The following is a 27,037-nucleotide window of genomic DNA, read 5'->3' on the forward strand; positions in this document are numbered from 1 at the left end:
GTCGACGAAGTTTCTATGGTCACCTGTGCACCGCGCAGTCGCCTATTAACCGCCCGAAAAAAATAATCAGGCAGAACACATCTCACGATGAATGTCTACGTTAATGCGACTAGCACTGAAGTAGTGCAGCGGCATGCCATATCGTCAATGCCGAAGCACGTATGCAAACGGGGTCATTTCTCGCGCCAACCACTGCGCACGCTCCGCCATTTAGCGGCGCCACCGCGAAGTCCGCGCGTGGCGCGGCTTTGCTTCCGCCGAGTACCGGAGAAATTTTGAATGTTATTTTTCGTCACTGAAAAGTGCGTGGCACGTACCAGTTACTGAAGTTGTCATCAAAGAAGTTCATTGAGGAGGGGCACTTACTTCGCGGCACGTACCCGGTGACCCAGTTTAGCGTCAAATAGGTTCATTGCAAACCAGCCCAGACCAAATGGCCCATACTCATTTGCCCCAAGTCAGCATCAAAGAGATTCGCTGAAAGAAGAAAAGAACCGAGACTTCAGACGGGACGTGATGAAGGAGTGGACAGGCCGAGCGGTAGGTTCGTTGAACAACGACACGTACCCAGTGCCACATACGCAGTCCACATACCCAGTGACCCAAGTTGATGCGGCACTTCGTTTCCATACCTGTTCCTTCAACGTAGCAGCTCGATGCGCTGCCCATTAGACCGGACTGCCTACCCAGTGACCCCAGTGGGTAGGTAAACGGTTACCCTTGAAAGTTCGTGAAGTACTCTAAATATGCTAATAACATTAAAATGTTCCGAAAACAAAGTGCCATAGACATCAAGCTCGTCTTCTACACCTCGAGCTCCCGTTCCGTGCGTCTAAGCAGTTCGCAAGGGATCGTGGTGGGCACGCCGTCGGCTGACCCACAGAGCGACTGGCGTCGTCCCTGTGACACACATTCTGATGGCCTAACCCAGTTCTGCCCATCGGAGGGGCCGGCGTTCTCTGTGTCAGAAGGGCTGGCTGAGCAAGAAGTGGGACGCCTTTTTTTTCGCTCCCTCGCGATCCCACAGGTGCGTCGAGAGGGGGCCGCGGAGGTGTGCCGCACGGGTGGCCGGGAGCGGCGTCCTGGGGAGCGAAAGGGGGGACAGAAAAGGAGGCGCGTCCAGGTGAGTCGGAGGAAGAAGATGCCGGGGGAGGCGGAGGCTGCTCGCCTCCCCCCACGTGACGGCGGGAAGAGGCGGCCGCCAGGGGCTCGCGTGCCGGCATCGCATCGACCGTCGGTCGTCGGCGACGGCAATCGCGTCGGCAGCGGCGGCGGCGGCGGCAGCTGCACACCAGCTCCAGCAGCGGGTCTTCCCCCAACCCCGAACCCGTCCGTGCAGCGTCGGCAGAAAGCAGAGTCGGCGAGCGGCAGGCCCAACAGGCATCGGTGGGTCGTCAACGTCGGCACGCGGCGCCCCATGGCGCGGGCGGCCGGCGGAGGCGGCGCTAGCGCGACGTCTTCCGACGACGGGGGCTGCATGTGGCTGCGTCGTCGTCGGCGGGCCGGCTGAGCACGGGGGGCCATGCAGCGAGCGCTGCGCATGAACGATGCACAGCTGCTGTCGCTGTCCGAGAAGGCGCTGCACGACAACTGCCTGCGTGGCTACCTCTGCAAGCGCACGGCGGACAGCGCACGCTGGCAGCTCCGCTGGTTCGTGCTCTACCAGAACCTGCTCTTCTACTTCGAGAACGACACGACGACCCGGCCGTCGGGCGTGCTCTTCCTCGAGGGCTCCTACTGCGAGCGCCTGCTCACGCCCGTCACCGGCGGCAAGAACACGGGCAGCACTCAGGTGAGCAGCTGCCGGCCGATCACCTTCGCTGTTGCACGACTTCGTTACTCGTGGGCACGCACCAAGAGGAGCTCGCCCACAGACCGCAATCGGAAACGCCATGCAGGCGGCGTCACGTCGACAGACAAAATCCGCACCCCTGGAACGCGCGAACACACGTGCATGATTCGCACATGCCACTCACTTCAGCGAAGTGGTATGAACATAGATGGTCGCGCGCAATCTTGACGTGGCGATGCAATGTGAGGTCGTTTCAGTTACAGTCTCCTGCTAAAGCCTCTTCAGTCACCTTCCTAATTGCCTCAAAAATCAACACTAATTAGCGTCACGTTGGATGGGACATCGCAAGCGTGCGATGTCGGCCTTAGAGTTTTCGAGTACCTACATCGTGAACACTGTCTACGTATACTGACACGAACTTGTTCTTTAATGATATAAATTAAAGCTCTAACGTCATCGAAGTTGTCTTACGTGATGATTATTGTCGACACAAAGCAACTAAGATTCACGTCAATCTGTACATGATGGCCAGGTCAGCAATGTTATGTTTTGTGGTATTTATATAGGCGCATCAATAGCGTAAAATCAATTAAGAAAGCGGAAACTACGTTGCAGAAGTACAGAATCTATACGCTTGCTTGTATGATAGCATCGAACTTAACAGCAATTAGGGACCTGTGCTCTGATACGTGTTTTGTGTAATCATGATGTACTTTTGCTAGCGACAAAGGACTATTGAAATGTCCTTTTTTTTTCTTCAAGAACAATGGATTTCAAAGCCATAGGTAACTATTACAAAGGTAACGGCGCTAATCTTTCAGCGTGGTTCTGTCGCTCGAGGCGCAGCTTGGGAACGCTCACACTTTTCGATCATGAGAGAGCTTGCGGTAACAGTCAGGAAGCCCAAGCACAAGCGATCTGATTACTGCTAGAAGATTTTTTGGAGCACACAAGTATGCTTGTAAAAGTCAGTAATGATATATTCATATATTGTCTCACGAGTCTTGTTCGAAGTGACACTTAACACGATGACTTAATCTCAGGTGGGCTTCAGAAAGGAAAAATACATAATTAGCCGTTCCGTGTACTTTCCGTGAACGTAGTCTTGCGTCATCCTCCAGCATCGTCGCACAACGAGTCCTTGTTCAGGGAATATGTGATGGAATACTCGTTCCCTGTATTTGCCTCACGCAGAGAAAGCGTGTTGTACTGCGGGCCCGTCTTGGTGTACTGCAGAGTAGTCGACTTAACTGAAGAGCGGGTCCACACCATCATCTTGAAGAGCTACTGCATTGTCATGTATATATAACGTGTAATGGCTGCTGCATTTCAGCATCATTTGTGCTCGTGCACACACGTCTTTTGTATTTCTCGTCTTTAGTGTAATGTCCACAAGCACTCACGACTTTTCTTATCATCATCATCCAACCCAGTACTTTCACTCTCGTTACCTAGTGCTGGAACCGCTATAATCACGATAAGTTTCTGACTTTTAGTGCCTTAAGCCACTCCTATGTGCATGTGTAATTTGAGTCTCTGTGTGAGAGCACCTCTTGTACCTACGCAGCAATAGTAACTTATGCACGCTTTCTGAGTTTGCTGAATTGGCGAAAGTTGAACCGAATAAAGTAAACTGACCTCTGTCGAGCACATAAAACATAAAGCGCGGGAAGCTTCACCTGTTTAACATAATCTTTTAATATGCCTTTCAAAGCAATTTTCTTCCGTCGACTCGGCCTTTCTTGATCAGCTAAACAAAGAATCACGTCTTCTATGAGTCTTATCTATGAGTCTTCTATGAGACTTATCTCCACCAGTCATGAGTGCGTTGCATTGGTTCGGAAAAATTCACTCCTTTCACCACCTGGAGCAGCATACGAGGCCCCTCCAGGTATTATTAAGCTTATACCTCTCTTTCTCACTCTTAGCTTCATCCTGATACTTCCACCAACCTAGAAACATTTCTCGGTTGGTGCACATATAGCTGGAATGGGCGTCATAAATAACAGTGTTCCGTGGTTACGGTTGCTTTCCTTTCCGATTTCAGGACACCCATCTTGCAAAAGTATTCTTCTGCCAGCATTCGAAGACACTGCTTTATGGGGCCATGCCTACGTGTTGCTTCGTACTTCCTTATCAGGCATCTCCGACGATGGGACACGTCTTCACTGCGACGAACGACCGGTCATATTTAAACAAAGCTGCTCGTCTCTCCACTGCCATGCAATGTGAAGCAAACTGCTGCCAATGTTTTGCAGAGATATTTGCGGATCTCTCCGAATTCATTGCCTTAAAAAAACATACGACTCACGACGCTGTAATTATACTTCGAAGCTCTAAATCTGACGTTTACGGCCACCATTAGAAGGAAGCCTCTCACATGAGACTAATGACGACAAGAAAAAAAGAATAGAAGCAAAAAGAATGAGCGGCTCTTTTGCATAGAAGAAAAAAAAAATCTTACCCTTGCGTGGCTTCCATACAATGGGCCCAAACCCTGTAAGTATTTTGAACGCTCAGCGGAATGACGCGTAATTATGCAGCAAACGTTGTCGGTTCCCCACGAAGCCCACACGAATGCAATGAGAACTTACGTGCAACAACAAACAGTGGAGAGCTTTAAGTTCGTGAAAGATATCTACGTAAACTTCAGGCTTGCATTCATTGCTTTTCAAAGCAGTTCATTGTAGTTGCATTCGTTTGCGTTAGACGGCACGTTAAATTGCATACTTTAGAATGTACTCATACTTCACGTGTTGATCTGTTTAAAGTGTTTCTAAGAAGACAGCGTCTTTTGCAACTCGAGTTTTGGAAGGCAACCATTTATGTATGAGGGAATTTCATTGCGTACAGCTCCCCTGTCAGAAAATATCAGTGCCGTGCTTGCACGTAAAGCACCATCTGCACTAACGTCTTCCATCGTAGAATTCAAGAAATACGCGCTGGTGTGGGAACTCGTAACTGATATTTCTTTTTTTTTGGAATACAAAATACTTCTCCCACAGTTTGTCCATAGCTTTCGCTCACGTTCCTTAATACGAAGGAGAGCGCTCTGGCTACTACGCTCATCTTTCTTGAGCGAGAGCTGGGCGTTTCCCAGTACGGTCGGAATTGATTTCGCGTACATTTGACGAGGTAGAGCAAGGTAAAGGAAGTGCCGATGAACAAGAGAAAGGGACGCTCCAGTGAAAGCTTTGCTACTAAACTGACGCCGGGTACGTATCCATTAAACCGCAACAAACTCTTTTTTTTTCTTTATTGCCGACTTCAACACGTCAGTTTACAAAATCAGTCCGCGCGAAGAACACAACACGTATGTTAAAAATACGTCACCCTCACTTGGGGTTACGTGATGAGATTAAAATTCACGCATGTGTAGCAAAGCTTCCATTCTTGGAAGCCACTCAGGCACTGGGTCTTGTATCTTGTATCCTTCAATAGCTCTGCTAACAGATTCACAAAAATACTGTCTTATGGGCCTGGCATCAATGTCTGCGTGGCTGACAGCCATCCTGGATCGCCAAATACTGTGCAGGCCCAATATCATAATCATGTCAAAAGGAATCCCGTCTTCACTCTCAACGGGCAGAAATCTAATTCCGAAAGCATCAACCGGTAAGTCTTTTTTAATCGTGCGTTGGAGAATGTCCCAAAAGAAAAGGGCTTCCCAACAATCTAAGAAAACATGTTCGATAGTTTCCGGCTTCCGGCATATGAAACAATGATTTCCCCAAGGCACAAAGAAACCCTTCGCTTCCAAATACGTCTTGACTTCAAGAGTGTTCGTATGGAGCTTAAAGAAGAAACTTTTAACTCCGCCTGGTACAGTCATTCTTTTCACACGTTTTAGAACTGACTGCCATGGACCTGCACAGTACAACGACCTGTACAACGGTACCGGAAGAAAGACCTCACACAGGTCCTTATAAAGTTTCTTTCGCGACACCACTGACAAATATTCAAACGAAAATCGCACTTGCAAGACGCGACATGCCATGTACACCTCTTTAAGGAAGCCAAAAATGCTCCCTTGCATACTCTCCGAACTAACAACCAAATTTGGCAAAACCCTGCCCAACCTAACCTGACACACAGTTCGCAAAAAGGGGTCATTCGTGTCACGAAAAAACATAAATCGGTTAACCAACTGGCGCAGATATAGATGGGCCAAACCTAGTCCTCCAGAGCGGACGCGGTGAAACAGATTGGTGCGTCGTGTCCGCTCCCAAGTGCTTCCCCACACAAAAACCGCAAATACACGGTGCAGCTTCTGCACATTGACGCGAGAACAATGAATTGCTTGCAAGACATACCACAGCTTGGTTACAAAAAAAAGGTTACAAATTGTGGCACGCGCGAAAATAGACCAGCTGAAGCCTTTGAGCCTGTCGGCCTTCTCACGCATTTCAGCAACTTGGCATTTCCAATATGGCTCACTGTCGCGATAATTCTCCAGCGGCACTCCTAAATATTTTACTGGGGTTGCTGTCCAAGTCATGTTTGCGAAATTCGTTGGGGTTAAGGGCCAGTCGCCGTGCCAGAACCCCAAACACTTAGCCCAGTTCACAGCACTCCCGCTCACAGAACAAAAGTCTTTCACAATTTGAACCACAACACGAACGCTTTCGTAGTCAGCACAGAATACGGCAATGTCATCAGCATACGCGAGAATGCGGACCTCCGCCGCATGCAAACGAAAACCATGAACGCTGTTGCTTTCAATAACGCTCAAACAAAAAGGTTCAATATACAAACAAAAAAGCAATGGTGACAGGGGGCAACCCTGACGCACAGAGCGTTGCACTTGGATGCGCGCTCCCACCCCCTTATTTACTAACAACCGCGTCGTGCATCCTCTGTACGCCATGGTTACGCCTTGGCAGATGACTGATCCAACATACTCTAACTAATTCGCAAGCGTACGCGCCTTATTCGCGCCTTACTTTATCCTCAGTATTATTAGTTACAGCGCGCACTGAAAACACGGACAAAGAAGAGATGCGAAATATAGCACTCGTGGTTCGTCTCTCTTCTTTGTCCGTGTTTTTAGTGCGTGCTGCATCTAACAATAATGCAGTTGTGCCGACTCGTCAGCTAGCTACTGTATTATTTTATACTGCAGATAAGCGATGTTCACATAAAAATTACGTTACAGTTCTTGCTTTTACAAGGGTGACGGAGAGCGAGGAAGAGAAAGAGAGAGAGCAAGGAGAGGAAAGTCGGGGAGGTCAACCAGACGAGCGCCCGGTTTGCTACCCGGCACAGGGGGTAAAGGAAACAGGAAAAGAAAGAAGAAAAGAGGGAGAGAGTGAGCACTAAGAGCACGTGGGATGATGCACAGGGACACTATAAGTGGTCTCTTAAACTGGCGCTTTTAAAGTAGTGTACTAGTGCACGAGTCGCTTTTTGTGCCAGTGACGGGTGTATAGCCATGGTCCGAGTATCTTAGCCGCAGAGAACAATGTCCAGTCCAGTCTGTTTAAACTTGTCCGAGAGAGAGGGTGCCATGCATTAAAAAGCTATAACATGATGGCAATCACTCGATTCTTCAGGGCGTCTTCGTGATGCTAAAATGACTCGGAAGCAATAAACGAAGCAGAGGCAACGTCAAAGCGAGGTTTATGCGATGACAACCTGACAAAGGCGTAAATGCGTGACGCTGCGAAATAATTTGCGAAATAAATGCGAAATAATTTGAACGTGCTCTTCATATTAGGTGATAATAAGAAGCAAACTAGTTACGCTAATCACGCTATGTTTGTTTTAGTTCTGGGGGCTTCGAACTTAACTTATTTCCTCGCAATAGGCAGTGGACGAAAGCCAGCCAGAATTTTCTAAAGCAATAAGTGAAGAACGAATTTATCGGTCGTAAACCACAAAGCGCTTTCTGACTTCGTAACCACAGTTAACTATCCAGTTCGCGGCACACTTTCGTTGCGAAATAGCTCTGTTCGTATCGAACTCCTCGCGTTGTGTAACGCGCACGAAAGACTTTATTTCTTTTTGTGATACACCCCGTCGCAGAACGGTACGTTTCCAAACATAGGCGAGTTTTGCTTTGTTCTGTAACTGTTCGTGTCACGCCAGTTTTATTGCGCCAAAATTTGCTTTGTAGGCGTGGCTGTTTTGCCACGTTACGCACTATAGCGTGAGGCCAATGCGAATAGTTCAAGTATGGCACTGCTTAAATGGCACAGACAGCTGTAAGAACGATTAGAAACTTTGTGTAAGAAAGCAATGAGAGATTTTGTTAGCGATATCCGGCGCATCAAACGGCATTCATTCCCAAAGGCCGCGCGTGTGAGGTCCTCCTCTTCAGAACCCAAAATGGAACGAAGGTCTTACAAGGTCCCCATTGAGACATCTCTGTATTTGATACGAGTAGGCCATTATAACAAGATCAGGAGAGTGTTGCCAAGAAAACTCCAACTTAAGTGCTAGCGCCGTAGTCTTCTTTGAGTTTGGCAACAGTCATTTCACGAATTGAGTGTTTTGTTAAACTATTTTCTCTTGAGTCTCTTGTAGCAGCTCAACGTGTGCTTGCAAACCCATATAACAAAGTAACACCTTAGTGTCTTCGTCTTTCTTTAATGACAAAATCACCTGAAATAGTAGCATGACGGCTTTCTAAGTACAAGGTTAAGATTTGCTGCGTTTCATTCTTGCTTTGTAATGGATGTTTTATAGTCTTTGTGCAAGTAGGGTTGCGTAAATTTAGGAAAAATAGGTGATGGTTTTAATGCTTACCTTATGAAACTGGGCCCGTATTTGAATACAGAAATATTCTTTAGCTAAAACTGTTCGTAAGCGCAAACTACAGTCAATTCATATGGCGGACATATTTTAAGCGAAGGCGGCAGACGAGTGGCAAAGGGCTCTTAGGAACAAAAAGCTTCGTGAATTCGTCGTGAAGTTTGTTAATACTTTTCAGGCTACCGCTTCTTCACAAGGACTCCATGTTTCAGCTTGTATAGGCTATCAAGTACCTTAAACAAAAAAGATAATACATTTTATTTTAATTCGGTCCTCATTCTGAAGGGCTTGTTTTGAAATGTAATCAGCTTTTACTGCACACATTACTGGCGTGGTGCTAAAGAGCCGGAATCTTCGGCTAAAGCAACACCTTCCGTAACGCGATAACGAACATCCACAGTGTTGTGGTATCGCTCGTTGGAATGCCCAGGCTCCCAGTCGAAGCGAGCTGGTCGCAGCCTAGGATTTAACGTTCTTTCACGCTTCTTGTTACGCAGGATTACCATGTTTGTTTTTCAGCGCGAGATTTGCGGATAAAGCAGCACGAGTACCCGCGCACGGCAAGACCTGCTTTTGCTAACTCTGCACTCGCGCACTATTTGCACGTGTGCGTCTCTTCTGTGCATATTTATTTTATTTGTCCCGAGTTAAACCGATACCGGGAATAATTATTTCGGATACTAGCTTCGGCCACTGAGCGTGTCTGGTTCGCATTACTGGTTACAATTCGGGTTGTTGTTCGTGTTATTTGCACGCGTGAATAATAGAAGGTGTTTAATTATATTTTTGTTTGCCGCATTCACAAAGTATAATTAGTGGATTTCGAAACCATAATATCCATTCACGAAGCATGAATTGGCAGCAGCGTTTCAGCAGTTACTTACATTAAAGAAACAATCAGGAGAAGGAATCTCAAATTGGCGTATACAGTTTCGTCTTCATGTTTTTTTTCTTCCACAGCTTTCTTAAATCCCCTTCTGCTTTCACTTTCTGGAGCACTTCTCAAAATAACACGCAGAATAAATAAAAGAATTACATGCTTACGTGAGAATCGATGTTCAGCAAAGCGTTCTTTTCTGCTTGCGTAAATATTAAAGCAAGAGTTTTGCAAACGCAAATGCAGTACAACGGTAATGAAAATATAACGCAATTGCGCAGATGTTTCGATGCGCGTGCGGTGTCATTTACATGCGACACACACGCACATGAAACTAATTAGATACAACGCACGTGCCTGTTGATTTTCCGAATAGTGTCGATAAATATGGGACGTAACCTTGCGAGAACTTCATGCGACAGGATTGACCCTCAAAGTGCAGGATTTACTTTCAACGTTGAAGGAGTGACCTTTAACACGTCCATTTCGTTGGCGTAGTCAACGTGTTCCCAGCTATTATCATGGGCCGTGATGACTATTAAAAATATTCCGCGTTTCTACAAGCCACTATGATGATATGATCGTGAGACACGCCGCGTTGGGGAACTCCGGAATAATTGCGACCAAGTGTGGGTTTTATAGTGCACCTAAATTTAAGCTCATGGGCGTTCCCTTTTTTTTTTATTTCACCTTCATCAAGTGACGACTATGGCTAAAGTGAAAGCTTGTAAGACGTACACCAAAGATGATTTCAATGTAGGTCAGCAAACACCAAGTTTCCGGTTTTCGTATGCCCACATTATTGTTTCCGTTGAAGACCAAGCGCTTCGTACTGTGATAGCTGTTGCTGTAGCCAGGAACCACTGCTCCGCGTGCCTACAGAACGAAACACCGGGCGAGAAATTGTTTAACTTGCTTTTGCGTTGCTGACGCACTGATGTAGAGAGTGGCGAATGCGACCATCATGTCACCACACTTTACTCGAGCAAAGTACTCGTCGCAGACACAAACTGCACTCGGCCGCTGTGTCGGGTAGCATAGAGAGGAACTTCTCCGGGCCGACTGCGAGATATGTGGAAGTTCCGCTCTTTTATATTGCCATGCCGGCACAACTAGCACTCTCACGGTTCTACTGACACACTCACTGGAAACCGGAAATCGGCCGCGGGTACGCACTCCACGTCTGCGAAATTGCGAGAATGTCGGTGTTGGGCGTCACGTGAAGAGCATCCCTGCGTCGAGAGTGAGCGTGAAGATTCTCGAGCGGGTGAACACACACGTATTCGTTTCCAGCCTTGATAATTGCTACCACATTCGGCTGCTACTGCTGCTGCTGCTGCTGCTGCTGCTGATATTCAGTTTAGCAGTCCCCCACAAAGGGCGATGGGGAACCAGCGCTGCACTTTCAAATTGACACACAGCCCCTCCTTGTGGACATAGCGAGCATTATTTAGCCATACAAGCAGAAGAACATGCCCAGTGGCGAGACGGAGGGAGACGTGCAGAAGGCGAGAAAGAAGAAGCTTGGAGGCCGCTGTTATTTCTGTGTGGGTAATTGCCAGGACTAGAAAAGCCGCAATATAGCCCCACGATCGCATTATTTTTCGTGAATACTACAAGCATGAGTGACGGCGACTTTGGAGGCAGGCAAGCGCGCCGTTTCAACTATTATTGTTTAGAGCTTCTCGGACAAAATATGCGTGTGCATTTGAGTTCATTGAAAGTGATTATGGGAAAGACCGAGACCATGTTACTAGTACAAGAATACATACAGGCGGTATTTTTCTCGGGAGCGCTAATATTATAGTGCCAGCCGGGGTAAATTCCCACTGGGTTTGCAGCGCTGCGCGTGTTTGGCAGTGCCTGGTGACAAAACGAAACAGCCGCAAATGACATTCCTAATCACGTAGTTTAACAGTGAACATAAACGGCGAACGCTTCGCGCTTACTGCAGAAACAATGCGTCGACGCTGCACCAACGCGTCGCCACGACCACTGACACAAACACTGGCTTTTTGTGGGGTATGCAGCTTCTGTTGCAGGCAAAGTGACGTCCGCTATAGTAAAGCGACGCGCAGTGTCCATTTTATTAAAAGCGATGTCCGCGTTCAGACGTTCCGCACCAACGAGAGTTCCGATGCGGGTCAAGTTCAGCTGCAGTGCACAGCTCGCGGCACGCGGCGAACCACTGGTCGGCCGTGCTCGCATCACAATCAGCGGTGCCGCAAGATCAGCATGTTTTTTTATGCGAAGCATACTAGCCGCACAACCACGCTCTTCCTTGCTGCGCCGCGCGCGGCCGCGTAGCTACCGTATGACGTCATAACAGCTGCAAAAGCGGAGGCTCAACTCGTGCGCTCGCTTGCGGCCGCGTAGCTACATAGCCGGGTCTCAGCTCGTGCGCTCGCCTGCATGAGTTGTTTCTTCGTCTAGCCGAACCAAATATAGCCAAGCAACAGCAGTTCACCAGGCTAAACATTGGTTCAACAACTAAAATAAAGGCTAGTATGCTTCGCATCCTGGGCTTAATCTCAGCTAAGCCACAGCCATTTTTTTGTTTTACGTGAAGTTATTGCAAGCAGAGGGTAAAACGGCTTGAAACGGTGACAAAGCATTGCGGCTTGGGAGCGTCGGCGGTTCGTTCGGAAGCGCCGTTAGCGTCCGATTGGAAGTGACGCGGAAAGTGCTGTAATCGGCGGCGAGTGATGAGCTACGGTGATGCCGCTGGAGACGCCACATCGCAGCCACGACCACTCCTCTGTCGCTGAATGGCCGCACCTCTGTGACGCAGGGAGATCTCGCTAGCTGCTTGCCAGCGAGGCCACCGTCAGCCAGTGGTGCGCGATCCGCAAACGTCGTGCGGCGAGTTGCCGTGCAGTTGACGTGGACGCGCCTTTTAATTCTAGCGCCGTGGACGCTATAAGTGGCTCCAAAGAAGTCAGCCTCACTTTGCCTACGAAGGAACTGTTTCTCTATTCGCGTCTGAAATATGTAGAAATGAAACATGTGATCGCGTACTCGAACAGCGTAGCTTCTTCACTCGTGAATTGCATTTCGCTGCAAATATGAACTACCGTTGTCCGGCATAGATTTCTCAACGTCAAAACATTTTAGTGTATGCAATGCTCGCCCTTCTCGAGTTATTGTGGATAAAGGAACTGTTCTAGTGAGTCGATCCTTTTGAAACCGCGTATACCGCAACACTATCGGCGGCATAACCTGGCAGGGGCTGGTAGCCCCCAGTTTTTTGCGCAAAACACCTCTCGGGCGTTTTTCCCAAGTAAATTCGCATTTTTCAATACTCGTACTGAGAGAAATAAAAAAAAAAGAAAAACACTCCGAACTCACTAAGGTTGCGGTTTCGTAAAACGTATATATAAAATATAAGAACAACGTGCTCCCTGCAGCCCCGCGCTTGTTCGGAAGACTAAAAGTTACGATGCGTTCTCATTCACGGCGCTGACGATCGTTTTTCACGAGCGCCCCCTGGGAAGCACTGGTTTACCATAGGTCGTGGAGTTTCTCATTGTATTAGCTACGGGAAAATCTGGCGCCACTGCTTATGGCAGTTTTCTAACGAGCGCTGTGCCGTCATGGTAATGACGGTGCATGGGCGTGCGAGGGTTGTGTTGGCTGGTGTTGTACAAGGCTTCGTCTGAAACAACACAGATAACGCGTTCTTAAACGAAAAGCTTCATAAAAGGGTTTAAGTCTCCCATATTACATCTTTCGATGAAGTTTATTCACCTACAATGCAGAATCAAGCGACGAAAAGCAAGAACAGACATCAAACTGTTCCAGAGCGAGCGTGGACATTGTGTCCGCATTCCTACATTCCTCATAATTAAACAAAACAGGTTTTTGTGAAATAATAAAGGTAAAGCAGGCATTTACGTACTGCTTTATTAGGAAATGAATAATGTGACATAAGAAACGGTACTAGTCAGGCACGTCTTCAAGGTGCCTTGGCTCTGCGAGGAGCCAAGGCACCTCGGAAACTTGCAAACTTTTTCAGTATGCATTCAATGATCCCTGACTGCTTCTCACGCTTCCCGGCAACTGCAGCCTATGCCACCGTAATGTTTACCGGGAAACGCTGGCGGCAAACGCTATGCACGAAAGCGAGCTTTCTGGTAGAAACGCAGCCACTTGCGTGGGCCGCGGATGCGCGGAGGCGAGCGGCACTTGGATGGTGTTGCAAGGAACCGGGCGCGCCTTTCTATGAATGGTAGAAACGCTGGAACAGAGGTTTGAATTTGAGTTTCCGCGTAACAGAATTATGTTTTCTCGTATATTCAGATTACACTCCGACACTATCATGTCTCTAGGTTGTGTCTAAGTCGGCCTTTACGATTTCTCTGACGCATTTCACTTTGAGAAATTCAATTAGTTCAGTAACGCCTCTGCGCTACACAGAGGGCCTGCGTGGTTTGGTGTGCATGGTTCGAAATGATTTTTAGCTCGCAATACGCTCTACACTGGACGCGAGACGCCCACGCCGGATTTTCTGCGACGCGAAGCCCTTAACGCTGCCGCGTTAAAGCTACTGTAGCTCTCGAATTGCTTTTCGCACCGACGACAGCCAACTATTGATGATGCTATAGTCGCATAATCTTTTAGTTTCATAAAGTGCTATGAATTCGAACTGGTGGTCGAATGCTGTCTGAAGAGAGATGCACAGGGCGTCTCATCGATGATAGGTTCACGACAGGCGCTCGATATTTTACGGACGTCCACGACAGTCGCACGTCGGTTTATCGCCCATTGCAAGACCGAAGAAGTAAGCGCTCGTACACACCAGCCGCAGGCGGTGCAGCTGCGGTACAGCTGTGAAGAGAAGGCAGTCAAAAAATACCTCGGATACTCTAGTCCCCTATGTTACACAGTGAAAATTTTCGAGAAACAAAAGAAAAAAAAAGCCTACCGTAGCGTATAAACTAATAAACAAGTAATAGCAGCGCGCTCTATGTTGCAAACATATTACCGGCCACGGCGGCCGCAATTCGATGGGGGCGAAATGCGAAAACACCCGTGTGCTTAGATTTAGGTGCACGTTAAAGAACCCCAGCTGGTCGAAATTTCCGCAGTCCTCCTCTACGGCGTTCCTCATAATCAGAAAGGGGTTTTGACAAGTAAAACTCCATAATTGAATTTTCTTTTAAACATTTTACCGTGCAGCTGGCCCTGATGCCTTCGCCGAAGCCTCGAAAGCTCCCGCTAGAATTTACATTGTACCGCTCGATTGAATTTACCAGTTGCGTAACTAAAGCAATACAAACGATATCAGTCACACGTTCACAGCGGCAGCTCAAGCATAACAGAAGCCACCCTGATGAGTACAGATTGCACCCTGACGCGCAACTGGCCGGCTCTGTCATCTCTCACCTGTTTCTGGCATGGATCACAGAAGAGACGTTACTGAAGATTCGCGAGCTACTGGCAGGACAACGATCGCGTTAACCGCGCTGAAGATATATTTATAACAAGAAGTACTCTCAGCATACATACACTTTTTGAACTCGACGAGGCCACTTTATCACAATTATGGTTATTCTGTTTTTAAGACTCCTTCGAAACTGGCAGCTTTTGTTGTCTGCGGCTTATCAGAAATGGTCTCATAGAAACGAGGAAATAGCGTAATTTGCATATTTAGGTGGCCCGTTTTGCATACACTTAAAGCTTAAACGAGCGTTTAATACTCGCTGAAAGAACAGTGCCTAGGGAATACGCGCAAACATTACATGGAAGAGTTTTCATTTGCATCGGCACAATGTAATATTTTTTCTTGCAAGTTTGGTGCGTGCTCACCGTGAGGTCAGACGCGCTCTTTTTTTTTTTGCATTCTTCTTGAAAGCCCAGAGCGCCCAGAGTTATGTGAACTGCATTTCTGGAGTGTAATAATTACAGCCAGCGAAATCTGAACCTGGACAGAGAGAGAGAGAAAGGGGGAGCGAGGAATGCAGGGAAGTTAGCCGCGGTTGGCTAACTTGCTCAGAATAGAAACTTGCAAGTATAGAAATATGGTAGAAATAAATAAAAGGATTTTGTACACTTGAGGTCGCAAGGAATGCGTCATGTAGTAAAAGCCAATTTTAAAGATCAGCGTCTAAATAAAACATCATAGACCTTTTAGAGACCTTTACGCTGGTGTGTAAGTAGAGGGGCCTTTGCTTGGTATCTTTGTCATTTATGTTGACAGATGTGATCATTTTACAGCAGATTTTTAATACATTTAACTTGAAGGAGTGGGCTGTGGCATATAACATGTGAACCATGTAATGCGTACATGTACAGTTATGTTCAATGAAGTCTTAGGGGATTAAGGGACCTTGAGGTGTATGCCACGCCAGGCAGTAAAAGACAAAAGGAAATGAAACCCGGCATCTCACCTGCAACATCGCGTGTCGATGTAAAGTGCTTCTTTTGATCGATCTGTTACAGCATTCAGCAAAAAAGAAAAAAAAGAAGGAAAAAAAAAAGAGAGCGCGAGTCACGAAGCCGTGCACTCTGAGTTGATGGGCCTGGAAAAACACGATAATAAAACCAGAAGAGAGAAGTACAGAACACATCTTGAGGTTCTGATTGGTGGTAAAGATATAAAGAGGGCAAGACGAGAGTCGACTCTATTGGAAACTAACGCCAGGAAATAAAGACAAAGTTCGGTACTGCAGAAAAAAAAACACGCGACACGAGAGATACCAGGCTGGCTCGTCTCTTCGCAGCTCTTTTGTTTACCCGGCTGCAAGGTGCTTTCCTATATCGATAAGGGCACTCAGACGCCTTGCTCTTTTCCAAGAGACCCAGACAAATGAAGGTGTTCGGCGCTGAACGGTGCGTGATCGTACAATGCGCCACCCTCCCAGCCTTGGGCGTACAATTTGTCTCCAGTCCTCAGCGCTGCTGCTGTTTACCCTAGATGTCTGTTCGTCGGGCAAGATCTACAGGTACGCTGAGTGTCCGACAGAGGTTTGCAAAGTCGACAGCCATCTGTCCACTGATACCTCCAGCGGATTGCGACACTTGACTGTGAAGGCGTTGCAGCAGGCGAGCATGCTTTGCCGTAGACACATAGAAACAGTAAGAACCGGAAGTGAAGTAGTCTGTGAGGACTCGCATGGGTAGCCTAAATATAGAAATTAAAGAAAAAAACAGCCTGATGGAGAAACAAATTGAAAAGGAGGACCCAGTAAGTGACAACCTACGGATAAAAAAACGAAAGCGAAGACAGTTGTGGGGAACAGCGGATGAAGCGGAGGGAGGGAGGGGAGGGGGGCGTGGTGGTGGTGGTGGTGGGGGTGTTATACGACCGAGCACACAAGTGTAGTTTCGGCCGAAAGATCCCAGGTCACTCAGGGGCGTGGGCAAAAATTGATTTTGTATCGTTTAGCTCTGCTTGTGGTCAATTGTTCGAACTTTATATACATACATACATACATATATATATATATATATATATATATATATATATATATATATATATATATATATATATATAGAGAGAGAGAGAGAGAGAGAGAGAGAGAGAGAGAGAGAGGGTGAGAACATAAGTTGCGCGCACATGTGAGCATGCGCCCAAAGTCCATCAATAGTCCGAAGGCCTGTTGCCTTGGAGTACTGTAGCAACGCTCGCCCCAGCCCTCCCAATTCCTGAAGTAATAAACACGTTCACTTTCTCAATGAAATTTAAAGTATGGGGTAAGGACGCCTCCCATTATCCGACAATAGGACTGCCTGATCACATTAGGACCACGTCGTTATTATTTACTCATAACCCATTCCTCCTCCTCCTCCTACTCATCATCCTCATATCTTTAGATTCGCTGATAGTTTAGATATCTAATTACCTTTGTCTTGCGCTAGCCGATTTCAACTTGTGCCTGCAAATTTCCGAATTTCATCACTCCACTTGATTTTCTGCCATCCTCTACAGCTGTTTCTTTCCCTTGGCACCCATTCTGTGCCTCTAGTGCTTCACCTGTTATCGGCCCTGCGCATTACGTGGCGTGCCCAGCTCCTCTTTATTATATTAATCTCAATAGAATATTGGCTTTCCTCGCTTGTTCTATGATGCATACCGCTCTCTTTCTGTCTCCTAAAGGGCCCCTCACCAGGTCTGACCATTTTGAGATGACAGGCGCAGAGCATACATTGCGCGATAACGATCGTGTCTGCAAAGTATTACAAGACTACGCGCCGAGGTCAGATCTGAAATTTCAAACCGAACGCTGCTTTTCCTTCTCCACGCGGCCACCGCACTCCAAGCCGGGCGGTGACGTATTCGTGCCCCTGCGCCTACGTGGTCGTGTCCGCAGTGTGACGTCACTCGTGGTGACACGTGACTTCGAGAATTATTCAAAACAACATCTGTTATCTGTGCGACCTGTTGCTTGAATTGACGATTTGAAGTTTAGAGAAATAATAAAACACCCAAACGGAATGTCTGCGTATCTTTTCTTTTACTACGCGCCGAAGCGAGATAGATGTATTTCCGCTTCGTCTGCTTATTTCCACGATCGTGCGGTCACGTGCGCAGGTACCGAAACTAGGCCATTTTCTACCTTGTTCCAGGGCAGGATCATGCTCTGCGATCCGCTTGTTCTGTCTCAGTGTTTCTGTAGCCCTGAATTATACCCCTAGTCGTGTTTCCTTGTGCACAGCGCGCTAAATCGCGCGCTGCACGACCGAGACAACAGGTCGCGCGCGACACCGTCGGTGGAAGTGCGTAGCGCCGAAAAAAAAGCGAGGAGCAAAAAAAATATGAAGGCGGCTCCTGTGACGTACGCGTCACGCGATTCTCGAAGTTCGGTATAAGAGAACGCAGGGAAGGAATTTCACTTGTGTAAGCTAGACGGGACGACTGGAGAGCGCGTCTTGCTTTGATGAGGAGCCCGCCTGCTGAAATCATGGTTTCGCGGCACTGAAATATTTTTATCTCGGCTCTTAATGAGCCGATTTGAAATTTTTTTGCGGCAGAACGCTCCCTAGAGGACACGTAACAGCTTCCAGAATATAACCAAAGTTTTATATGGGTCCTGGTGATGGGCCTTTTAACATTACATACATTTTCTTCGCTCCAGCGCTCTTTGCGAGGTCCCTAACTTGTTCTCGAGATTCTTTGTTAACATCTAAGTTTCATCCCCATATGTTAGCACTGGTAAAATTCAATGATTGTACATTTTTATTTCCAACGACATTGGTAAACTTCACGTCATGGTTTGGTAATGCCTGCCATATGCACTACAACCCATCTTTATTCTTTTGCAAATTTACTCCTCGTGATCAGGATCTCCTGTGAGTAATTGACCTAGATAAACGCACTCCTGCACAGGCGCTAGAGGCTGACTGGCGATAACGAATTCTTGTTTCACTGCCAAGCTATTGAACATTACCTTGTTTGCTACATATCAATCTTTACCCGCCTTGGTTGCTTAGCGGCTATAAAGTTGGGCTGCTAAGCACGAGGTCGCGCGACCAAATACTGGCCATGGTGGCCTCATTTCAGTGGGGTCGAAATGCGAAAACACCCCTGTACTCGGATTTAGGTGCACATTAAAGCACCGCTGGTGGTCCAAATTTCTGGAGTCCACCACTACGGCGTGCCTCATAATCAGATCGCGGTTTTGACACGTAAAACCATATTCTTTATTTCTTAAAACATACTATTCTTCAACCCTGCTCTTACGGTTTCTCGGTTAAGATCCTTAACCATTTGTTGAAATTCATCTCCAGTGTTGCTGAACAGGACAGCGTCATTGGCAAGCCAAAAGTTGTAGACATATTTGCCGATGATCCTTACTACTAAGCCTTCCCATTTTAATAGCCTGAATGCCTATTTTAAGCATGCAGTCAACAGCATTGGGGTTTGGAGAAAGCAACATAATAGGTCAATAATTCTCCAATTCTTTAATGTCTCCCTTCTTATAGGTTAGTATAACGTTGGCATCCTTCCAGCTCTCCGGTACACTTGAAACCTTCTCCAGCTTTGATCAAATCGACTATTATTTTATCTTCACCTGCCTATTTTCCACGAAACCCATTATCTCCCTTTATTTTCCTTTTAATTTCATTCATTTTATTTTTCCTTCCTCTTGCTTCCCATCTTACGCTAAAGCTTTACAGCCTCCTGCCTGTGTAACAGCCCACAAACTTATTCAACCTTCCTGGTTCTTTGATGGCACCCTCTTCTGAATATATCTGTCTGCCTCTCTTCTGTCAAGGTTTTTAAAAAAATATTTTCGCCTTCAATAAGCTCTACCAGAGGGGAACAGAATCGCGTAGATAGAACACGCCAAAACATAATAAATTAAACTTTCCTGTCAACTTCTTCGCTTCTTATATTATCCCCGCCATTTCTCAGTCAACTTTTACCTCCCTTTATTTTATTTTCATTAATTGGCTATTTCTCTAAATTTTCTTTTGGGTGTTACATCACTCTTAATTTATTTCTTAATTGGCTTTAAACCTGCCATACCTTTGGTCGTGCGGGTTTCCCTCACATTGATTTATGTTATTTTTGACATTGAAAGTTTACCATTGGGGCTGTAAAGTTGGCTTTGCCTGACACGGGGTAGTTAGGTGGCGTAGGAAACCCAAAAAGTGATGAAAATAATAAAAAAAAAACATAACGTACGATGGAATTACTTCCTTAGCAATTCACTGACGTGAGTGTCGCACTCACGACCCCAGAAATGCGTAGAAAACAGGGGCCGAATTTACAAAGCTTTTCGTTCGTAAGTGGTCTTTGCTATTGACCGGCCACGTTCGGGAATGATACGTTCAACCACGGATAGATTCGAATTTGCTTTTACGATCAATTCTAGCGCAACAGCCCTCTGTGAATACGGGCGCAGAAGCCCTATATCTGTATAAAAAATTAGCCTGCGATCCCTTTAATTTTACGTGAGCGGCCCTAATTGTAATTAGGAGCTGGAAAAGCTCGCGACGATTAGTGTTCATGGTTGGGTGTTTTGCTTGCAAACCATGTTGCAATAGCTCCTACTGAAAGACTGCGTAATTTATAAAGAATACTACTCAAATTCAGTTAGTGTTTTCCGTTGTGTTCTTTAAAGGAGAATATCTAGTTGACAGTAAGCTAAGTTTTAACCTAATGCAGAAGGAAGCGCCAGCAAAGCACAAAAACGTAGTACATCAGCGTCAACATTACAGAGCGCACCAGATAGAAAGACGTAGCTTTAAGGCATAAAGCGGTAGCCAACGCTGCAGTTCTTTATTTTTGCTGCTTTTCACTCTTTTCGGAGGCGTGAACCGTTTCCCACTTGTGCCTTCGTACAGACGCTTCAGATCCTCTTAAAGAAGCTTTTTGTACGCACCGGGAATTCGCGAGGAGCTTGCCATGAACTAGGCAACCGATGCGGACAGCACGGGGAAAACGGAAATACGGGCAGCGCGGTTCGAAGCGAGGGAGGAAACAGGGAGGCGAACAAGATCGCTCCATCGAATACTTCGCGCAAATGTTGAAACCGATGCTTGCGAGACTTCGCCGATACACGGGGGAGCCTTGGCCGTGAGGAAGCCAGTCGATCGTATATAAGTATCCCGCATCTGGCTGGTGCGGGGACATCTTGTGTCGGCTCCTTTCGTGGTGCTTCTGTTGCGCTGAGTTTATTTGTCCGTTCTTTCTTTATGCACAACTGAAAAGAACATGCTAAAAGAACAAAAGGGTACAAAATGAGGGAAAAAGAGCAGCCGACCATTTCTCATTTTTTTTTTGCGAGCATGTCGCTTTATCCTCATTTACTTCTCCGTGCAGGCGCGCCTGTTTTGAGCAAAGGACTGACGATAGCCACTGCAGCAACGGTGTTACACGGCTCCATCTGGCCTACAGACTCAGCATCGGCTTCCATCTCATGCGAAGCGTAGACATCCGCTCTTATAAGAATGTCTTCTTTGTTGTACGTTCTGGGAAAAATTCCGGTTCGTTGAAGAATATCTTATTTGTTATATATACACAAGGCAGAGGACGTTGGTGTCTTCTACCGAAGTGAGACCAAGATCTTTCTTTTAGTTGAACAGACGACTACTCTTTCAAAGAAGCCCTTCTACTTCGCCGTGTGTGAAGTAGTCGAGTGAAGGCGAGACAAACCATAAATGAAATGCAATAACTCGATACCTCTCATGAACGGGTTCGTCTCACAAAGCGCACATATGAGAAGATGGAAGTAGACCGCCACAGCGGTGCGCCGTATTTTATTCTGAGTGCTGTTGTGCCCTCTCGCACTGGCGCTTTTAAAGCTGAACTATTTCTTTCTGCACAGGAAAGTTTAAATTTTGATTCGTCGCACAATAGGCTTCACTTGCTACTACTGGACGAAACGCATGCACGTGAAGAGTTTCTATTGGCCAAAGCAATTTTTGACTCAATCTTTGTACATCAAGTTTAGTTACATATGACGGCCGAAGCGATGTATGCTAAACCTGAACCATCAGGGACCTAAGGCTTCCGCAGACAGTACAACCTGTCGACTGCGGCTTTTACTGCACTTGGCTTGTGACTGACATTACAGTACACATACCCACTCTAAAGAAATCGATTTGGTCAGTCAACTATGCCTCTGCCCCACGCTCATTCCACACTGGACTCTGTTCTACGTATGAAGATGAAATACGAGTGCCTGCTTGGACCCACCCAAACATTATTAGGTCCGTCAACCATACAGAATCCCTAATCAATTCGACATTAAAGTCAAGTACGAATTTCTGAGTTTTCACACCACAGTCATGCGTCAATTTCATGCGTCGAAGGGGTCGCAAAGCACCTGATTAGATTACTTCAGCTGCTTCGATACTACGAGTAGGGCCACCGCAAGCTTTCACCGGCCCTGCATGAAAGATAACTTTTAGGGTATAGCCATATTTTAGGGCACTTTGACCAAACGGTCGACACAACGGGGATAACATGCCTTCTTTTTCACTATAGCCGTATGTCGTTCGACATTTGTGTAGTGCAGTGATACTTCCTTGTATGTGTATTGCGCAAGCGGCGGAATTCTATCTTTTTGTGAGTAATATGTAGAAGTGTGAAACGATGGCGGCCGGTCACTGTGCGCGTAGGCAGAGATGAACTGCCGAGCCGACTAACCAGCCTATTTCCCTCCGCGGCCTCTTCCCTGCGGTCCGCTTTCCCTTTTGCCTGAGGTGGCTTTCAGTAAAGAAAATCGGCCCCGGGGCCGCAATCAGCGGCGCCTAAATATACCGACGTCCGGTTTCAGAGCTCCAGGGCAAAGGGACAATTAGCGAGTGACCGCGACGCGTGTAGCTACGTGAAGTGTTTCTGCTTCTCGCCTCAAATTTGCATAATCGCGTTGCGCGCGCCGTCAAGGAAGCAAAAGGGAAATCAGCGGGAGGCACACGGTGCGACACCGGTCGTGGGGTCCGCCCTCTCGTTGCTTATAATTGGAATGGGCTCCCCGCAGGCCCCGAGACCCGTTAGCGTTCGCGCTCGGCTGCTGCGACGCTTCGCCGGCCTCTCGGCTCCCATCGCGACGTACTTTTGGCGAGATTCGTTCACCCTGCAGGTGAAGAACTTGCCGCGTGCTCTATTGGCGTAGTCGACGCTACAAAACGAGTTTTTGATCGGACGCGCGTCATCGGGGACTCATTCAAATAGGCTTAGCCCAAGCTCTACGCGGTGAATTAATGACTTTTTGCCCGACGCTTATTCTGTTGCGAGTTTTCAGCCCAATGTATTTTTCAAATGTCAATTTGCGGAAGACACTCTCGTTCTATAGTTGAAGGGGCGCATCATTCAAAGCTTACATCACCTGATTTAGCGTTTGCCGCTTTTGAAGCAAGCAATTGCGAGTAGTGCCGAAGACGAGCCAGATGGAGATGCCATCGTCTCAACAACAGCCCAGACTTCAACCACCGACAGATGCCATTAGTGCAACACAGAAATGGCACAGTATCCGACGACTGCTCTGCACCTGCCCTAGGCTGGAAGACGCGCGCCGGCATCACGTGGGCGCGGTGCACTCTTTGCAAGAGTGGATCGCCCCACCTGTAGAGACGGCTTGTGCCTCCCTGGAGTGAATATGGTCTTCGCCTTGGGAACGGGCACCCACCGGGAGATGTAGCCTACCCTCCCTACTACCCCTTGTCCCAAACCAGGCCCAAGCACCAGCACTTTCAATTCATTCATTCATTCATTCGTTGTTATTAAAAAAAATTCTTTTTCCACGAGCATGTGTTCAGTGTTTTGCGTTTTGCCGAAGACCGCTTTCACCAAACAGCCGCTTTTATAAGATTGCTCGCGCGCGGGACGCGCTTGCTATATCCCGAACATGGACGTTGTGGGGTTCTTGCGGAAGCACAGAAACTATTTAACATATTTTACGTGTGAGTGACCAGTACGAGGTCGAGCGTGAATCTCTCTGGAGAGCATCAAACCGGCTGGTCTCTAAACCATTCTCGGAAACGAAGATCCTCATACCATGGCTGTGCGCGTCGATGGCACAGAAAGTGACGAGATCATCATTGCATCACCATAAGTCGACCGGTCTGTGCGACCTTGTGTAGACTTGGCGTGCACCTTCAAGTGCGCGCAACCAGAGCTCTTTCTCTCTTCCCTCTCTTTTCGTTTCTACATCCCTTCTCCCCCAGAGCAGGGTAGCAAACCGTACGTGCGCCTAGTTAACCTCCCTGTATTTCCTCTCATATGTTTCGCTTGCTCTCTCTCTCTCTCTCTCGTGGATGCTGTCGCCAAATCAATGGCGAAGCAGGCATGTGGGATCTCGCCACACGCGTGAAGCGAGTGGCGTCGCATGATCTCGTGCCCACGTCAGCGAGTACTGCGGCACATGTTGATACGGATGATTTATTTCCATTTGTTTTGATACAGGACGGTGAGAAATGGTCATCTAGCCTGCTTGAGCTAATTAAGTAATCTATGTAAATTGTGGTCAATCTAGCACTTTGTCTACGCCTGCTTAATCTTTCCATGCTTCCCTAAAACCTCTGTATCTACCTTGTTTCCTATGCTTGTAACGGATCCGGTCGTATCATATTCTTCCCCGCTTTCTATGTAGAAGTACCCGACTGACTTGAACAATGTGATACGATTCGGCGACGGCCATGCGTGCTCGCTGCAATTTAAGCACTGCTTTCCTTCCTTGGCAGAAGTCAGCTAAATAAAGAGCTCGGCTCATTTTTACTTCACCTCTACTTCTTTTCTTGACTAATTCATATTGTTACTAGCCTTTATGCCTCTTTACCGTCACTATCGCTTGTCACTGTACATAATGTAGCGATGAGTATTACTCGCCGAAAGCCTTTGAATCAGGCTAGATGTATTTCTATTATCAAGTTAAACAAGAGAGACGCACAGTATGTTTTTTCGACGAGCTACGGGCTGAGGACGTTGCAACAGCAACAGGTGCATTCACTAACTTCAAATAGCGCTGCTCTGCTGAATATTCCCGCGACAAGTGACCCGCATTTTATTATATATATTTTTTAAATCCTGATAGGTCATACAAATCAGTGGATCCATGGGAAATGCCGAAATATAATAGAGTTGTCTACAAACTACCGTTCCAAAGAGCGCAACGCGTCGTAGGTTGGTGAAAAGGGCTACACAGTAGCCATGGGCAGAGAACAAGTACAGCACCGCTAGCGCCTTGCCTAAAGCCCACGATAATTACGATAACACAAATAGCAATCGCACGCTGCCATCCTGTAAAAAGCTGCCTTCCGGCTCCTGCAAGAATATTCAGTATACACTCAGAGCTGCGTTTCCATATATTTTGTTTAATAATAGCAGCGTTGGCATTGCGCTATTTGAACTTGATGCGCCGGTGCCCCAGCTTCACGCCTAGAATGTGTCAAAAGCGTTTCAAGTTCTGCGATTGCCTTCACAGTGACCTTTGCGACCTTCAATATGTTCTTTTTGGAAGATACTGCTCCCTTACCGATTACAAAAAGCTCACCGCGAGTCTGGCCCTCCTTTCTTTCCGCTCTCTCCGTGCGTGACAAAAGCAAACACAAGAATAAGCAAACGGCAAATACCCGCGTGGTGCTGTTCGACGTTAAGCAGCGAGGGCACCAAGTGGCACTTTCGTTAGCGGCGGTTCCTGGCGGGCCACAACACGTCGCCTTCGTTTGAGCGTCGGCCGATGAGCAGCGCTGAGAGCGGTGAGAAAGAAAAGACGGAGAAATCGTAGGAGCCCAGCGGCGACGACCTCGACGCAATCATTCTGAGTCGACGCTTCCTCTCGAGGGCTTCCCCGCGCTATATCTTGGGAGACCGTAACAATGATGTGGACGACAAAGAAGAACCAGAGGAGAGAAGTAAGGCGAAAGGAAGTGACCGGAAGAGAGAGAGAGAGAGAGAGAGAGAGAGAGAGAGAGAGAGAGAGGCCCAGCGACAACGAACGAGGCGGGACAGGAGCGAACCCGAAGGGCACCGAAAGTTGATGGACCGAGGAGGAAAAAGAGGAGGTAGGCGGCAGCGGAAGCAGCGTTTTGCTGGCTGTCATCTTGCCCTCCCGACCGCGACTGCGGAGAGAAAAATGTGGTCTGAACGCTATTGCCTGCTAGCCGGATGCCGCGGAAGCGACTCCGTTAAAGTGTGTAGTCACGGGACGGCTGGAAAACCTGCGCTAAGAAGCCTGGAAGTTTATGGGCCCGTGCGAAGAGAAGGGACAGCGTAATGTAGTACAGCCGCATGTTGGACACGCCGAAGTCCTTGCGAAGGAGCGAGAGCACATCGCTGTGTCGGCGCTGCGGGATTACTTCTGCACGGCCGCAAGTCCGCACGCTCGGCCACGCGCGTCGACTGTTGCGTGCTCTGCGCGCGTGTATGGAGATGACGGAGGAGACACGCGTGTCTTTCTTGCTTTCGTGTAACGCGGCGACGCGGTCGCGCCGTAATGAAAACGTCTTTGCTTCCGAAGGGCGTCGGCCGTGTCGCGTGCACGCGCATTGTGTCAGCTTCGTTGGCGCCCAACGCTGCTGCAAGCCTCGTCCGAGCTGTGAGGTGTTAGGCACGGGGAAAAAGAATGGGTGGGGGGAAGGAAGGTATGGTCGCCTCTGGTGCGGGCACGTACACGCAGTAAGTAGCGCGCTCTCGCTCTCTGTCTCGCTGGCCTTCGAAGCGGCGGCCAGTTCAGCGCGCGCTGGCTGGCGGCGGCTGGCGCGTGCCAGCACCGGCATCAACGGATCAATGCGGTTGCCAGCCACAGCGGCAGCAGCCGCGGTGTGCTGCATCACGAACCGTGTATTCTTGGGAGGAAGCCGTAAATTGCGTTAGAGACCGCGCGGAACTTGCCTGAGACGATGTCTTCTCGGACGAACACAACGTTCGTCTTCCCCACCTGCCTTTATGTTCGTTTTCTTGCTGCCCGTTGTGTTTTATGATGCGACACGATACGCGTCCTTCATTCGATCTGATCGAGTTTTCGGACACCTAAGCGCCCGGTTCGAGACGCCGTTACACGGCAGTCGGTTTAGCTGCGTATCCCAGAGTGAAGAGAGTGGGCGTCCTCATCAAAGGCTCTGCTGCTGTGGCGTGAAGCAAGAAACCCATACATGCTTGCAAGAAAGCGAAATAGGGGAAATGTAAAACACGCTAGAGGAGGTCATACGCTTATTGAGAAAAC

General features: G+C 47.8%; 1 protein-coding gene across 1 annotated transcript in view; it reads left to right on the forward strand.

Moving 5' to 3' along the window:
* Positions 1-872: 872 nt before the first annotated feature.
* LOC135910178 (ras-specific guanine nucleotide-releasing factor 2-like) overlaps positions 873-27,037 on the forward strand; it is a 354,652-nt gene continuing 328,487 nt past the window's right edge. Inside the window, exon 1 of the mRNA XM_070528983.1 lies at positions 873-1,792. Coding sequence (XP_070385084.1) covers positions 1,523-1,792 — 270 coding nt within the window. The 5' untranslated portion in view covers positions 873-1,522. The remainder of the gene's footprint in view (positions 1,793-27,037) is intronic.

The sequence above is a fragment of the Dermacentor albipictus genome, chromosome 1, assembly GCF_038994185.2.
Source record: "Dermacentor albipictus isolate Rhodes 1998 colony chromosome 1, USDA_Dalb.pri_finalv2, whole genome shotgun sequence".
NCBI lineage: Eukaryota > Metazoa > Arthropoda > Arachnida > Ixodida > Ixodidae > Dermacentor > Dermacentor albipictus.